General features: G+C 46.2%; 1 protein-coding gene across 4 annotated transcripts; it reads left to right on the plus strand.

Annotated features, from left to right (window-relative positions):
• Positions 1–1,348: 1,348 nt before the first annotated feature.
• On the plus strand, positions 1,349–16,799 carry LOC148894666 (uncharacterized). Of its 4 annotated transcripts, XM_089003157.1 has the most exons (9): positions 1,349–1,632; positions 1,744–1,862; positions 10,997–11,057; positions 11,874–11,980; positions 12,359–12,461; positions 13,232–13,350; positions 13,415–13,560; positions 15,189–15,234; positions 15,996–16,103. In XM_089003157.1, the coding sequence occupies exons 1-8, from the start codon at positions 1,572–1,574 to the stop codon at positions 15,202–15,204; spliced, it is 732 nt and encodes a 243-aa protein (XP_088859283.1). In that variant the 5' UTR covers positions 1,349–1,571; the 3' UTR covers positions 15,205–15,234; positions 15,996–16,103. The 4 variants fall into 4 exon arrangements, with proteins under 4 accessions (XP_088859283.1, XP_088859282.1, XP_088859280.1 ...); XM_089003156.1 differs by lacking the exon at positions 15,189–15,234 and having other exon boundaries at positions 1,739–1,862; positions 15,996–16,799; XM_089003154.1 differs by lacking the exon at positions 15,189–15,234 and having other exon boundaries at positions 15,996–16,799.
• The last annotated feature ends 573 nt before the right edge of the window (positions 16,800–17,372 follow it).

A 17,372-nucleotide genomic window follows, 5' to 3' on the forward strand; every position in this document is an offset into this window, starting at 1 on the left:
TCGCTAGCCTGTCATCTTTCTGAGCGAAAGCATGTAATAGTTCAACATAGTTGCCACGATGAGCAGAGCCTTTACTCATTTCCACGAAATGCCAGCTGTTGTTTGGCAAGGAAGCAGGTGGCATTGATGAGATCTTTTAAAATCTCCCGTTTCTCCTTTACCTTAACATTGTGGATGCTGATGTTGAGTCTTCGCTCATTTTTGATGAGGCTCCGTTGTAAAATTTTCAGGTCGCAATATCCCATTTGAGTCCAGACATTGTCACAAGTTGAGAACAGAAGGCAGGAAAAGCAGAAAAGGCAGTTTCTTGCTGGACATCCACACAGCCAGCCTTTTAGTGTGTACCAGTCCGCCTGAAAAGAGCGAGTATTGTGTCCCGTTGTCTGAAGCAAACCTTTTAGCTCCGGTGTTGGTTTTCCTTTAATTATTACCTCCTGCTACGATTGAAAGTCCAGTTTAGAAAATTCTTTCAATTTAGATATGTAATCCTCCATTCTGAAAGTGAGGCCAAGCAACACGAAAAAATGACTGCAGGGTTGCACTTTACTTGCTAACTGTTTACTGTAGCTTTCTGTCTCTAATTCTATTATTCTGCAGACGTGGAGTAAGAAATATCTCTGGAATCACAAGCGCCCCCTGCCTGTCATGAGGCGGGACAACTGTGTGCCTCACCTACGCACAGCGTTTTGATAAAAATAAAACAAAATAAACACTGGAGTACAGTGTTTATAATGTACAATGAATCTACATTATATACACCAGCTAAACTGTAGAAATTTAGTTCATATACTAAACGTGTTTGAACGCTTTAATAGCGATATGCAGAAGGACAGCAATGCGGTCTCACTGCAGAGCAAGCCAGCACAGTAAGCATAGTGATTGCGCAATCCATGGTGAGGATCAGCCGGCTGGTGCCTCACTGCTCGTCTCTACTTAGTATTTGAACGGTAAATGTGAAAATTCAGCGATTTTGAAAAAAAAATCTAAAACGGTGAAGTTAAATGGACAAGAACTTTAAAGTACAAATCACTAAATACATATAACTGCTTAATTTATTTTTTCATTTGATATTTCCATGACAGCTTTCCATGATGACAGGTGAGGCACTGCCTCCCCTGCCTCCACTGACTACACGTCACTGACTAGCAGTGATCTTATTTTGAGTACTAGATGGTATATATATATAAAAAACGACGGCGTAAAATATGATGTACACAATCATGTTCTGAATATGAAATTGATTTTAAAAAATAAACATTGTATAGCATTTTTAGGATTACGTCATTGTTGGTCAGGAGGGGCGTTCATGGCTCTCACTGAGAGACTGCGGCTGCACGGATGACACTGGCAGGGCGTGGGTTGGGGGGTGGGCGGAAGGGTTGTCGCTTCGATGGATCCAACTGCTAAAATTGCACTCCAAACATCAACTGTCCGGTCTCACTGCGACTGTGTTTTGACCGTCGGACACGCGGACCCACCATCGTCGCTCCAAACATGTGTAAACAAGGCTCTTCTTGTTGCCACCTGTGCTCGGCGTAGATTTAGTTAGTGTCACTAATGTAATTTTTAAGATGGCTGGATGCTTATCTGAGCCGCTTTGTCAGCCCAGCACTTTCCACAGGGCGTTTAAAGGTGAGTCAGCGCGAGCTTTAAAAAAATCCTCCATTTACTATATTGGTTCTTGCTTTCTCGTGTCTAAGTGGTGTTAACTACTAAATGGGTTCCTGGTGTATGTGAGCCTAGTGGAGCTACAGGTGAAGAGACCAGTTATGCCGCTACACCTGAGTGCAGAACAGGTGGCTGTGGAAATGCTGTGTCTCTGTGGGCAGCTGGACCTCCTCATCAGGGCGCAGATTCAGGAGGTAATAGCTCCCCCGAGTATCCGTGAACGCAGCATTGTTGACATCGTTGCAATACTACTGTGATGTCAAACCTCTAAAGATGGAGGACACTGATTTGCTGTGCCGACCCCTTGAAGGGAAAAGCTGAAAGGAAAAGATGTTCAATCGTAATGTACTGCTTAATCAGCCTGCGCTCATATAATTCCCTGTTTGATTGATTGACACCGTCAAATACGTATACGGTCTTTCAACAGTAAATATACAGCATGTGTTGGCAGGTGTAGTGTACGACTGTGCTGTATCCGAGAGCTGTGCACAATAGTTTTGTTGTTTAGGAAAATAAAATCATCTAAGACAGCCTACATTGGGGAAATGTCAATTATAAAAGATGAATGTTTATAACCACTTGATGTGTTAACTGGAAGCAAGCCTTTTTTTGCGTCAGGCTGACGCGAATGACAGAGGGTTGAAAGGCGCACTTCAAAGGTGTACACACATCAGCTCCGCGGTGCGCACGTGTGACGCCACAGATCGATAATTTTCTTCTGTCATTCATTCATAACAGGTAAACCACAGAATGTACATTTTTTTCCAAGCAAGAGTTCACCTTCCAGATAAAATTGTGGAGTATTCAAATTTTCATCCAGGAGTCAAAACATTTAATAAAATACAATTTTAGCTTCAATTTTAACCATTTAAGGGACAGCAGTTACCATTGTGTACAATTTTACATGGTGTCAGGTTACATACAGCTGGGGTGGGCAAACTTTTTGACTCGCTGGCCACACTGGGTTCTAAAATTTGACAGAGGGGCCGGGCCAGGAGCATTTGTGCCGGATATACGAAAGCATTAAATGTAGTGTGTGCAAACCCCATAGCACAGTAAGAAAACTACAACCCATCTTTCAAATGTGAAAAATAGCCCATATAACTTAATAAATTTGTCTCAAGGAATATGCAAGATATGGCATATACATACTATTTCGCAGATACTGGGAGGAGGAAATATAAATAGATTAAAATAACATACGCACTGTGATTTATTTATTGCATCTGTTTTTAATACATTTCAATCAAAGGTGCAAAGTTTACTTCACTTTACATATGTCACTACCTCACTTTACATACGACACTACCTCATTTTACATACAGAAATTACATGTATTGTCTGTTGTCAATTGTATGTCTTTTTTAGCCACGTTATAAGTGCCTTGCATGTCTTGCACGCTGGGTCCGAGAGGACATTAATTTCATCTGTGCTGTATGTCATGCATATTAGCATATTTGACAATAAAGCTGACTTTGACTTTGACTTTGACTTAAAGAAATCAACATTTATTGAAAAATGGAATCACTTTCAACATTCAAAATGTTACAATACTCGAGGCAAGGACGCCGAGCTCGAGTGCTTGGATCCGAAATGCAACGGCGAGACAGAGATCAGGGTAAAGTCTTTTACTGAGACACACATGCAAAACAACGAAATCATAAATTGGGGAATATGCGCAAAGGCAATGGAACAAATAGCGAACCTGACAGCAAGGTAGTAGTGGGGGTGACTTCCGAAAATACTCCGACAATGACTGAGAGAAGCGATCGGCAGATATAGTCAGAAGGCACAATGAGTAAATGACAATCAGCTGTGGAACCCCAGGTGAGAGAAGGAGGGAGGTGACGGGAGGGGCGGGGCGCGCCCAGGACGGCGACGAGATGTGACAGTGCCCCCCCCTCAACGGACGCCTCTTGGCGTCCCACCAGGTTTGGAAGGGTGAGCCTGATGGAACGCCCGGGTGAGGGATGGGTCGAGGATCCAGGAACGTGGGACCCACTGACGTTCCTCTGGACCATAGCCCTCCCAGTCGACCAGATACTATACTCCCCTGCCCATGCGCCTGGAGTCAAGTATCTCCCGCACGGTGTAGACCGGTCTGTCGTCCAACATCCGGGGGGGGAGGTGGGGGGCGGGCGTGGGGGCTAAGGAGCTGGTCTCCACTGGCTTGAGGAGGGAGACGTGGAATACGGGATGGATCCGCATGGTGGGTGGCAGCCGGAGCCTCACCGAGACCGGGGCGAGGATGGCCTCGATGGGGAAGGGACCAGTGAAGCGTGGGCCCAGCTTGGCTGAAGTCCCCGCTAGCCGCAGGTCCCTCGTGGACAGCCAAACCTCCTGCCCGACCTGGTAGCTGGGTGCCTTTCGACGGCGCCGGTCCGCGACCTGCTGGTTCCGGGTCATCGTGCGTGACAGGGCGGCCCTGGTCTCCTTCCAGACTCGGTGGGTCCGTCTGAGGTGTTGTTCGATAAATGGGACTTCCACCTGGCCCTCTTGGGTGGGAAACAGAGGTGGCTGATAGCCACAGGCGGACATGAACGGGGACCGACCTGTGGCTGTGGAAACCAGGGAGTTGTGGGCGTACTCCACCCAGGGTAAGTGGAGGGCCCACGACGCCAGGTTGCGGAGGCACACGCACCGGAGGGCCGCCTCCAGATCCTGGTTCTTCCTCTCCGTCTGTCCGTTGGTCTGGGGATGCTAACCAGAAGACAGGCTCGCCGACGCCCCTAGGGACCGACAGAAACGTTTCCATACCTTGGACACGAACTGTGGTCCCCGGTCCGACACGATGTCAGTCGGAATCCCGTGGAGACGGACAATGTGGTTAACCTGGAGTTGGGCCATGTCAACAGCGGACGGCAACCTGGTTAACGGGACGAAGTGGGCCGACTTGGAGAATCGGTCCACTACAGTGAGGACGACCGTCTTGCCACGGGAGGGGGAGAGGCCTGTAACGAAATCGACGGAGATGTGTGACCAGGATCTGGATGGTACCGGTAGCGGTTGGAGGAGTTCTGCCGGGGGCTGGTGAGAGGCTTTTCCACGGGCGCAGGCCGGGCAGGCTTTGACGAAAAGGGTGATGTCCCTTCTGAACCCCGGCCACCAGAACCGTTGAGCGATGAGTTGGATCGTCCTGTTGACCCCCGGGTGACAGGCTATTTTGGAGGTGTGTCCCCAGATGAGCACCTCCGTACGTAGAGGAGGGGGGACAAACAGGCGATCCGCGGGGCATGCCCTGGGGATGGGGTTCCTCCCCAGGGCTTGCTGAACTTTCCTCTCAACCTCCCACCGCAGGGCGCCCAGGATGCGTTGGGCCGGCAGGATGTTGGCGGTAACCTCCTCCCTTTCTGCCGGCTCATGAATGCAGGATAGGGCATCGGGCTTGGTGTTCTGCGACCCTGGGCAGTAGGTGAGAGAAAAGTTAAAATGAGTGAGGAAGAATGACCATCGGGCCTGTCAAGAGTTAAGTCTCTTGGCAGACCGGATGGCCGCCAGGTTCTTGTGATCCGTGTAGACGGTGAATGGGTGTTTAGCTCCCTCAAGCCAGTGTCTCCATTCTTGCAGAGCCAGGACGACCGCCAGCAGTTCCCGGTTGCCGACGTCATAGTTGGTTTCGGCGGGGCTGAGCCGGCGGGAGAAGAAGGCGCATGGGCATAGCTTCTGGTCAGAGGGAGAGCGCGGGGACAGGACGGCCCCCACTCCGGACTCAGCTGCGTCAACCTCGACTGTGAACAGGAGGTCCGGGTCGGGATGACGCAGGACGGGGGGGGTTTGTGAAGGCAAGTCGGAGGCGGTTGAATGCCCCCTCGGCGTCGGGCGTCCGCCTAAAGGGGACTTTGGTGGAAGTAAGATTAGTGAGGGGGAGTGCCTTCTGACTATATCCGCGAATGAAGCAGCGGTAGAAGTTGACAAACCCCAGGAACCGTTGGAGCTGCTTACGCGTCTTTGGGGTAGGCCATTCTACCACCGCTCTGGTCTTTGCGGGGTCAGCCCTGAGCTGCCCCTGCTCCACGACGAACCCCAGAAAAGACAGAGAGCAGACATGGAACTCGCACTTCTCTGCCTTCACGTAGAGCCGGTTTTGCAGGAGCCGCGCCAGGACCCGACGGACGTGTTGCTGATGCTCCTCTGCGGATCGGGAAAAAATAAGAATATCATCCAAGTAAACAAATACAAAAACATTGAGGAAGTCCCTGAGCACATCATTAATAAGATCTTGGAAGACGGCGGGCGCGTTCGTGAGTCCGAACGGCATCACCAGGTATTCAAAATGCCCTAATGGCGTTTTAAACGCTGTTTTCCACTCATCGCCCTCACGAATGCGGAACAGGTGGTAAGCGGTACGGAGGTCCAATTTGGAAAAAATAGTAGCGGATTGAAAGGGCGCGAAGGCTGAGTCCATGAGGGGGAGAGGGTATTTATTGCGTATGGTGATGTCGTTCAGACCCCTGTAGTCGACACACGGGCGCAGGGATCCGTCTTTCTTGTCAATAAAGAAGAACCCTGCGCCCAGCGGAGAACGTGATGGGCGGATGAGTCCCGCCGCCAGGGAGGAGTCTATGTAGGTGCTCAGGGCTTCCCGTTCAGTTTGGGAGATGTGAAAAAGTCTGGAGTCCGGTAGTGGAGCCCCTGACTGCAGTTCGATGGCACAGTCATACGGTCGGTGAGGCGGCAGGGATTGGGCGTGGTCCTTGCTGAACACCTCCCGCAGGTCGTGGTAGCACTGCGGCACGCCCTTGAGGCAGATGGCCTCGGGCGGGCCACCGCGGGAGGGGTCTCGCCCCGCCGTCACCGACCGCAGGCAGTTGGCGTAGCAGTAGGGGCTCCAGCCCTGAATGGTGGGACCCTCCCAGGAAATGGACGGGTCATGGGTACGAAGCCAAGGGAGGCCCAGTACCAATGGCACATTCAGGGAGGGCATAACTAAAAATGGTCTGTGTTCCACGTGATTGCCCGCTACCCTGAGTTTAAGCGGGGTAGTAACGTGGGTGACTTCAGCTAAAAGACGACCGTCAAGATCAAGGCTCTCCCTAGGGGGAAGGAGATCAATCAGTTGACAGCCCAGGGAGTCAGCCAGCTGGGGGTCGATGAAACACCCGTCGGCCGCCCCGAGTCCACTAACCGCACCGTCTGGGGGCCGGATGGGCCGATGATGTCACCGTCCAGCTCTAGATGCGTAACGGGGGTCGTGGGCTTGGCCTGCAGGGGTCACCGCGGTCGCCGTTTCGACGGGGACTTACAGGGGCCGGAGGTCTTGGGCTGGGGGCCTGGGGTGCGACGAGGCCCGTGGGTGGTGCAGTTGTCCCCCCCTCCCATCTGCATGGGTTCGGGGGATCCCTCCAGGCGCCGCACATTCCCTCTGCTGGGTATAGTGGTCCGCGGGTCGCCTTGTTCCCTCTGCCGCTCTCTCAGACGGAGATCCAGGCCGATGACAGCGTCCACCAGGTCGTCGAAAGAGGTGCCGGCGTCACGGGTGGCCAACTCATCCTTGAGTGTGGTGCTAAGTCCTTGACGAAACACCCCCCTCAGTGCTGGGTCGTTGTACCCGCTGCCGGCGGCCTGGATCCGGAAGGCGACGGAGTACTCCGCCGCGGAGCGGGATCCCTGGACACAGCTGTGGAGCCGCCCCACGGCCTCGACCTCCGTCACCGGATGATGGAAGACCCGGCGAAGCTCTGCCACAAAGTCCGGGTATGACGCGCACAGCTCCGGCCGGGACTCCCTGACGGCCAGCACCCATGTCTCAGCGATCCCCGTGAGCAGGCTGGTGATAAACGCTACCTTGACCTCGTCGCTATCGTAGGTGTTGGGTTGTTGCTCGAAGACGAGCGCGCATTGCATAAGGAATTGCGCGCATCGTTCGGTTTCGCCAGCGTAGCGGGAGGGGTGGGGTAGCTGAATCTCTCGTCTGCCCACGGGAGTGGCGGGGGTAGTGAGAGAGGCAATGCGTATCTCGGCGGACTCCATGCGTTGAGCCAGCGCGGCGGTAACATGGCGTATTTCCTCAATGGCTCGGGCCAACTGGCTCACACGCTCCGCCTCCAAGGCTAGGGCGGCGAGGATACTGTCATCGCCGGCGGGATCCATGGTGGTCGGAGTATTATATTACGATACTCGAGGGAAGGACGCCGGGCTCGAGTGGCGAGGGAAGGAGGGAAGGCTTGAATCCGAAATGCAACGGCGAGACAGAGATCAGGGTAAAGTCTTTTACTGAGACACGCATGCAAAACAACTAAATCATAAATTGGGGAATGTGCGTAAAGGCAATGGAACAAATAGCGAACCTGACAGCAAGGTAGTAGTGGGGGTGACTTCCGAAAATACTCCGACAATGACTGAGAGAAGTGATCGGCAGATATAGTCAGATGTAGTCAGAAGGCACAATGAGTAAATGACAATCAGCTGTGGAACCCCAGGTGAGAGGAGGGAGGTGACGGGAGGAGCGGGGCGCGCCCAGCACGGCGACTAAATGTGACACAAAACATATTATTACACAACAAAATACGTACTGTACTCAAGCTCAATAATATCTACTTGTGTTAAACTCCGCAAAATCATGGATGGATTGTCCTGACCGCGCGCTCTACAAACTCGCCACGGACGCCCTCGCCTTCACGCGCAAACAGTACACGTGTATTGTTGCCAAGTACACATACATAGGCTGTATTAAATCTCCTACCTGCAGTTAAAATTTGCATACTCGGCACGGCAGCCAATCAGAAGCCTGCTTCTTGCTTCCGGACTTTCCCGAGCGTTATAAGGTTGTGCATTTGCAGATCATTTTCCAAACTCGAGCACAGAACCTCAGCCCCACAAGAAAGATTCAAAAGAAGCTAACAAAATTTGTGACGCTACAAAACGTAAACGTACATTATCCTGTGACTGTAAAGTGTCCTTGAGAGTTTTGAAAGGTGCTTAGAAATTAAATGTATTATTATTATTATTATTATTACAGTGGGACCTTGGCTTATGAACTTAATTGGTTCCCAGACAGAGTGTGTAAGGCGAAAAGTGTGTATCCCAAAAATTAATTTCCCATAGGAAACCATTAAAATGAGAATAGCCCGTTCCCAGGTCCCCATAAAACATAATTGCACATAATTTTCTACTTTCTAATTTTCTAAGCCTTAAAACTACACAAAATATACCTTATTTTATGTATAATAAATGTGATATAGTATTATAATTAAATAAATAAACTACTATACAATAAAGTCATTTTATTTACCTTTGTGATGGTCGTTAATGGCTTGATGGAATGGAGTGTCCGGTTTCCTCAGCATTAAACACTATGAGGAACATAGGCTTCTTTCACCATCTTGAGGAAAGGTCCCTTGTAGGTGCTTTCTCTGTGATAATTGTATGTAGTTCATCAATTGTGATCTGTTTAGCTGGGTTAATAGCTTTTTGCATCAAGTGTACAGATGACTTGTGCAGGTTATTTGTGGAGCCTGATTTATGGAATATTTAACCTTCCAGTCTACCTCTGCTTTTGAACTTTTGAACTGTTTTCTATCCATTTTCTCACCATTTTACTTGTTTTTCCCCTTTTCTTTTTTTGTTTCAAGCTCTGTCCTCTCGCTTTCATGTGTGTGTTTTCTCTCTCTCTGTCTGCCTGTCTCTTTAATGTTTAACAACCCCCCCCCCCCACACACACACACACTGCTGGATTCTTGACCAATCACGTGGCTTTAACCGAAGATGCCATTTTGTTTTTTGGAGAACGGCCTCTCTCTGTGTCTGTAACCCCAAACCCCCACTGCTGCGTTCTAGACCAATCACGTGGCTTTAACTGACGACTGGGGGCGGGGAATAGAGGACAAAAAAAAGTCCGCTGCCATTTCCTTGTTTGGAGAACGGGATCATTCACGACACATCACTCATCGTGGCAGCTCCGTATGTATCCTGAAAAATAGTTCGTATGCCAAGGTAAAATTTTCATAAATGTAACGTTCGTAAACCGAAAAGTTCGTAAGCCAAGGTTCCACTGTATTATTATTATTATTATTATTATTATTAAAAGCATTGTGGAAAGAGTAGTTCATGTGGCTTGTAGCACACAACGCAACACAAACATTGCATTGTGCACCATGCCGACAAACGACAACTGGAGCAAAATCTTCAGCAAGGGATATTTACCATTAATTAAGCAAGGGGGCATTGGTGGTAGGTAAATTCTTAATTAAAAAAATCCTTTATACTTTGTAGTGATGGGTCGATGAGGCATCCTGTATCGTTTCGACACAGTGACACACTATACTGACACTGTTAACACTGTGTTGCTGAGTACTGACACCTGGTGGACTTGCGGGAAACATTTGACAGGGTCATCTGACACTGATCTGTCAAACCAATTTTATCCAATATCATTGATTAGGCATTTGTGTTGACATTATTTTTACATATACGTAATTTCATTGAAAAATCTTTGCTATTCGAGACGCAGCTGATAAATTAAGTGAACATCTGTCTGAATGCCTAAGTAAAAGTGTTGTGAATGACAATGGACTCATTGTAATTAAAGATTTTGATTAAAAAAAATGTTTCTCCAGCGTTTTGTTATTCAGTCTATTTCTTTTTTTTTGAGGCAATTTCCCCCGCCTTTGAGAAGATCCTCTCACAAGGCACTGAAGAGGCCGGTGTGCACAACACCTGTGTGGCCAATATAAATAGGTGAGGGAACGTTGCCTCCATGGACTTCCAGTATAAGAGTGGGTCTTCCATGTGTGCACCGTGTCCTGCTGACATATAGCGCTGCATCTCTGAGTGCGCATCAACAGTGGTTCCGGCAGTGGTCACGTGACTTTCTTAAAGCACACCGACACGGGGTTTGCCCTGGAAGCTTGGCGCACGCATCAACGCCTCAGTGTCGCTGGACCCATCACTAATACTTTGCAACAATGTTTTTTTTTTTATTTGCGATTAGTCGTCTTATTGTGTTTCAAGTTATGAAAATGGGGCAAGCAACTTTCAGAGTTTCAGAGTTGTCTGCCCCGGTGCCCGCTAACTTTTTGTCATGAGTTTCAGACACTGTTTTTACTATAATTTGGACAAGTCCGATGGGCCGGATTGAAAAGCCTTTTTAGCCCGCGGGCCGTAGTTTGCCCATGCTTGCCATAAAGGGAATTTTGATGCCTGTTTTTCACTAGTATGACTTTTTGCTTAGTATGTTTTTATTGAAATACCTATCTGGAAATGTCTATTGTTGATTATTTTATATTTCTCGAGTATATTTCTTTTGCCAGAAGACTTAATAAAGGTTATGTGTTGCATTTACATTTTGTTAAAGCACAAACTTCAAGGCTCGTTTTCATTCCTTTGACAGTTCGAGGAACAATTAAGACAAGGCTGTGCCCCAGAGGAGTCAGACACGTTCCAGGCTCAAGGTTAGTAGCCACATCAACCCCCTTCTATAGAGTGTATAGGATTAATTAGAATCAGAAAGCCTTTAACACAGGGGTGCTCATACTTTTTCAGAGCATGGGAGCTGCTTTTGAAATGACCAAGTCAAAATGCTCTACCCATTATATTTATTGAGGATTCTTGCAATTTATGTTGATGTATAACCACATACAGTATGTTGCACAACACAGCATAATTATGTCCATTTTTTTGCCATTACTTTAGTTAACTCTGGTAACTGGCAGACGATAAAAACACACTTTGAAAATGTCATTGTGAAAAAAAAGTCCTCCTCCCATTACATATGAAAGGGACACTTTTTTCTTCCGACTTGGTCCAGCTACCCCATTCATTTTTATACCCTTTCTTACCTTTTAGAGGAGAAAACCTGAGTGAAAAATTAGGATGTAACTAACGACTAGCGTGTTAACTTTGCAACACTCAGGTGCGTAGTTTGAGTACGCACAGTGTAACAAATAATCAGATGTCCTGGTGTATCAATCAAGTGAAGAGATGGCTGATAAGCCGACGTCTATTTTTTTCAAAACAACTCAACTTTATTTGTATAGCGTCTCTTCATGACAATGTCACATCACCTTATCACGCGATCTATCAATAGTACCTTGGAGATCGACTGGTCGATCACAATCGACGTATCGTCAATCGACGACAATCCATCACAATCAATCGACGACAATCGATCACAATCGACGTATCGTCCCACAATGGGGAAATTTGCATATTGTGTTTTATATTGGAATATTTTATTGCATTTCAATGAATCTGTTGTCTTCCTCCAGGATCGGATATTCTCGACCAAATGCTCCAGTGCCTTGAACATCTACCAAAGCCAATGCCGCAACTGGAGGTACCAGGGTCAAATCTCATACATGGCTGCAGAACAGGGGTGGGCAGTTGTTTCCATTTTTCAGACCAATAGAAAGGACCAGGCCATTTGTTGAAGAGTTGAAAAATAAACAAAAATGTCAAATACTGCATAGAAAATAGTAATTTTAATTATTTTTACAAATAATATAGAATGACAAAAGAATGCAAATGGAAAACAGTACATTTTTATGAATTAATATTAATGAGAAGTTAAATTCTTGCAAAAATTACACAACTCTTGACAATGTAAATGCTTAGTGGACTGGATTAAACAATGGAGTTGGCCATATCAGGCCTCTATGACTGTCCATCCCCGCTGTAGATGCTTGAAGTATTTTAAAAAAAGTAAGTAAATAAATAAACAAATAAATAAATGGTATCCGTGTTGTCATCATAGGACTACCTGGATATGGTGGGTTTGTCTACCATGTTTCCACGTGTGGAGGTATTCCTCATCCAAGGCTGTCCGGTGGACATGCTGGAGAGGCCACCAATGGATGGTAAGACTTCGCCACCGATGCCGCAATCCTGCTTTATAACATACATACACACACACGCACACACACACACACACACACACACACACACACACACACACACACACACACACACACACACACACACACACACACACACACACACACACACACACACACACACACACACACACACACACACACATATATATATATATATATACACAGTGGCGGGGGACACCCTGAATTGGTTGCCAGCCAATCGCAGGGCACACAAAGACATACAACAGTCACTCTCACACTCGCACCTAGGGACAATTTGGAGTGGTCAATCTGCCTGCCATGCATGTTTTTGGAGTGTGGGAGGAAACCGGAGGACCCGGAGAAAACCGGGTCCTCCGGGGTTTCACCGGGTCCTCCGGGGAGAACATGCAAACATGCAAACAGGAGGACGGACCGGGACGTATATATATATATATATATATATATATATATATATATATATATATATATATATATATATATATATATATATATATATATAGTATTACAAAAACAAAGTAAGTAAATAAATAAATTAATTGTATCCGTATTGTCATCATAGGACGACCTGGATATGGTGGGTTTATCTACAGTGTTTCCACGTGAAGGCCTAGAAAATGTGGCTTTTGATGAGTTTCACCAAAATTCCAACAAAATTGCTTCACACATATGTTTTCATACATTTAGTATGCATGCTTCGAAGCTATCACTGCATTGGGCCAAGTCACTGCAAGCTAATGTTTCCTTTGCAGACTATTTCTCTCACATTGCCAAACTGAATCAGCTGCTTGTGCTGAGTCAGCAGCTAGATGAGGACATCAGGCACCTGGGAAGTCACAAATACATTCCCCACCAACTCTCCGTAATATACGTAAGATCATTTGCTTCCCTTTACTTTGAAGTGGCTTGCTATTAAAAGTGACTTTTTTCCACAGCAAGTAGTCAGCTCTTTCCAAAGTGTTGACATTTTTACTGAGACAAAGAAAGACATTGAAGCCAATTTCAAGCAGATGAAAGAGTCTTTGGTGGTGGAGGAAGACTCCAGGCAGGAACCCCAGCTTGCTGCTCATTATATCCACTGGTGAGTTCAAGTGTATCATGCAACACAGAGGAATGGAATGTTTCTGGGGACTTGAAGGTCATACTTTATACTGCATATGAAAATATAAATATCGGATGTGACAATGTAAATGCAGTATGTTCTCATATTTTATACTTCATCATTCTGTTTCACTAATTTACAACCGATTCTTTTCTTACAGACAGTGGCTTTTTTTAGGTGTTCAATTACCTTATATGTTTTGGCGTATACTTCCGCCTTCGTCAGTATCTGGGAGGGATGAGCGGACAGCGGGGGGCGCGACACGCCTGATGATACTGACGTAGGCGGAAGTATACGCCAAAACATGTAAGGTAATTGAACACCTCAAAAAAGCCACTGTCTGTAAGAAAAGAATCAGTTGTAAATTAGATATCAAGTAGACAGTATGAACTTAACACAACTATTTTGTTTCACTGTTCTTACAATCAGAGCCATATACTGTGCATACTGTAAAACACCAGTGGGGCAGGCCTAAAAATATCTGAATCACAGACTGGTGTTAATTATTCTTAGTCCATGAATTCTTCTTATATAATTTCAAATTGTCTTTTGGCTTCATCGCTTGTCCCTGTTGTACTGCTTCCAAGTTTGTGTTTTTGTATTTAAGCATTAACCAATCACATTTCAGCCATGATTTGTTACTAGGGTCAGACATCTACCTTCACACGCCTTTACAATCAGTTCTACAGGCCCTGTCGTATCAAATGTGTCGATCAAACTGTCGCTTGAAACAATCAGATTGCTAGTTGGCAACCCAAAAGGTTACCAGCGCCTGATTGCAGACGTAGGTATACGTCAGAGTTTTCACAAACTATAATTAGCTAGTCACAACATATTTATGTCATCAGGAGGGCGGTACGGAAACTATTGTGCGTCATTGACTTAGTCGTCTTATTTCTTTCTGTAAAAAAATCTAGCTTGTATCAACAGTCTCCCTGTACGTTACCACAAAGTCTCCAATAAGCAGTTTATCAAACTTAATTGTTGAATATGTGTGCTTCCAGGACACAGAGTTATGCTGCGGATATCAGACAGTTAGAATTGCAATGACTAAATATGGGCACTAAGTATCGATTATATATTTTCGTTACTTGCGGAGTACATACTGTATTTAATTTCTGTTTATCAGTGGTGGGCCATACATTTTTTATGGTGGAGGGGAGCTTTTTGTGGTGACTTTTCTTACACTGTAGTGCACTGTCCAATTCTGTTCCCAGAAAGCCCCTCTCCAGTGTGTTTTACACATTTTCATGCTCTAACATGCCTGATGCAAATTATCAGGATCTTTATCTGGCTTCTTCAGAGTTTGATGATGGATGATCATTTGAATCAGGTGTGTTAGACGAGGGGCACATCTAAAACAGGCTCGGTGGGGCTCTTCAGTACTGGACTTGGGCTCTACTGTCCTAATCCCATATCACAGTCCATTACTATGCAAAAAAACAAAAATAAAAGTACACAATTGTGTACTTCATGTACATCATCTATATCCATTTAGAATGAATATTGATCTAATAACACAACAAAAATGAAGAAATGTTATTAAATACATCATAATCACCAGGTACGTTTATTACATTTATCACTGTCTGCTTATGTTTTGCTAGTCGCAGTTGTCTGTAGTTTTGGTCGGACAAACCAATCACGGGCCTGGTGAGCCAATCGTTAGTGCATGGACGTCACAGTGCAGAGGTCTTAGGTTCAATCCCCACCCCTTGTGTGGAGTTTGCATGTTCTCCCCTGGCCTGTGTGGGGTTTCTCCGGGTACCCTGGTTTCCCCCCATATCCTAGGTATTGGTGTATGCACGGATGGTTGTTCATCTCTCTGTGCTGTGTGATTGTCTGGCAACCGGTTCAGGGTGTCCCCTACCTACTGCCCAAAGACAGCTGCGATATGCTCCACTACCCAAACAACCCTAGTGAGGAAAAAGCGGATTGGAAAATGAATGAAGAAAACAGTAACAGTCAAATTACTAATCAGAATCAGAATCATCTTTATGGCCAATTATGTAGAAAACACAAGGAATTTGTCTCCGGTAGAACACGCTGCACAAGTATCATCATAAAAAATTTAGACACTATACAGCTATATTTGGGTTACTGTTTAGAGAGTTAATGGTTTGGGGGAAGAAGCTGTTTAAATGTCTGCTGGATTTAGTGCGCATGGATCGGTAATTCACTAGTGTTCAACTGTTGTCAATCTGGGATCCACATTTTATTGTTGTCACTATGCACAGAGACAACCGGCCTGTTTCAACCTGCCAACCTGTCCTGATTTTGACTACTTACCATCTGTGTTTGTGTAATTTTAATTTGCTGCAATCTCCATTGTGCCTTTTACTTGTAGTTTTAAAAACTATTAACCTCATTCCTGTGATAAAATCTGATCATCCTTATTCTTTTATCCTTTGTAGGATATTAGATATTACTCACAAATTGACGTCAGAAGTGCTCTCGCTACCGGACGAGCTCAATGATGACCTTGACCAGGCCATGACCTTCTTGTCGCAGTTTGTGTCTTGATGTTGTCTGACCACCACCCCCCTGAGTGGGCTTCATTCTTCTTAGTGAAACAAAACAGAGACTCAAACGGTGCTATGCCATTGTACATTTTTGTAATGGTTTGTTTGAATTGTAACACCTGTTATGAATGTGTTTTGTACCAGTAAAAATAAATTTTGATGCAATTGGCTGCTTACCACGCATGTTTTTCTGTTTTCACATTCTACAACGGAAGCTCGTTTTGTCGTCTGTGCCAAGAAGGGAGCAGAACTGCCAAGAGAGAAGCTAAACAAAAATCGAGTACTTAAAAATCAGTACTGTACCCAATGTAGTGTTCGGGAACGAATCTTTGAGCTGGCTCTTTGAAGTGAACGGCTGGAGCCAGCTCTTGCCGCTTGAGGAGCCGATTGCCCCCTCAGTTCGCTTGAAGCTGCACGTGATAAAAGACTGAGAGGGTTTTCACACACATACATATGTAACGGAGTTGTGCACTTAGATTATTAAATTATGAAGGAAGTGACGCAACGGCGCACAGTGTGGCACCATGTCCCGCCCATAGTTTCCAGAACAATCTCGAGGAGATTCAGGTTAATCACAAGACGAAACCCATGCGACTTCACCCATCCCTTCTGCCATACTGTGTTGCAGAAATAAAAGAAATAAAAAGACACATTCACGCGTCTAGTCTCATTAAGACGGCAGCATCGTGGAGGCGAAGACAGTCACTGTTGTGACACCCGTCACACATAAACGGTACGCGCGCACGCACACACACACACGCACGCGCGCACACACACACACACGCACACACACACACACACACACACACACACACACACACACACACACACACACACAAAACTCACGGACACGCACACACTGACAAACGCTCATGGACACACACACACGCACACAAAAACTCACGCACGCACACGTACATACGCACACACACACACACATACATTTGCACAAGCACGCACACACACATACATATGCACAAGCACGCACACACACGAGCAAAAAAGGGCTCTTCCCCTCCCTGCCTTTTTGTGACGTAAAACACGTAGTTTATGTTCCGCCAGACAAATCAATGCTCCTCAGACACCGGAAAAGGATAACTCCAATTACAGGTAACATCCGAGTTACGACCGGCTTCCGTTGCAACAAAACGGTCGTAAGTCAAACGGTCGTAAATGAAAAAGCATTCAAAATGGCTGACGCGAGGATCACGTGATAACAAATGACGACACGCTGTCATCTCCTATAGACAGGATAGTATATGATGTCAA

Source organism: Hippocampus bargibanti, linkage group LG08, assembly GCF_051943395.1.
Source record: "Hippocampus bargibanti isolate YZ-2025 linkage group LG08, ASM5194339v1, whole genome shotgun sequence".
Lineage (NCBI taxonomy): Eukaryota > Metazoa > Chordata > Actinopteri > Syngnathiformes > Syngnathidae > Hippocampus > Hippocampus bargibanti.

Bases quoted from the DNA above. Each gene is read 5' to 3' on its own strand.
- LOC148894666 (XM_089003154.1), top strand. From the start codon at position 1,572: ATGGCTGGATGCTTATCTGAGCCGCTTTGTCAGCCCAGCACTTTCCAC. The intron at 1,863-10,996 runs GTAATAGCTCCC...TTCCTTTGACAG, and splicing joins TCAGGGCGCAGATTCAGGAG to TTCGAGGAACAATTAAGACA. The intron at 11,058-11,873 runs GTTAGTAGCCAC...GTCTTCCTCCAG, and splicing joins AGACACGTTCCAGGCTCAAG to GATCGGATATTCTCGACCAA.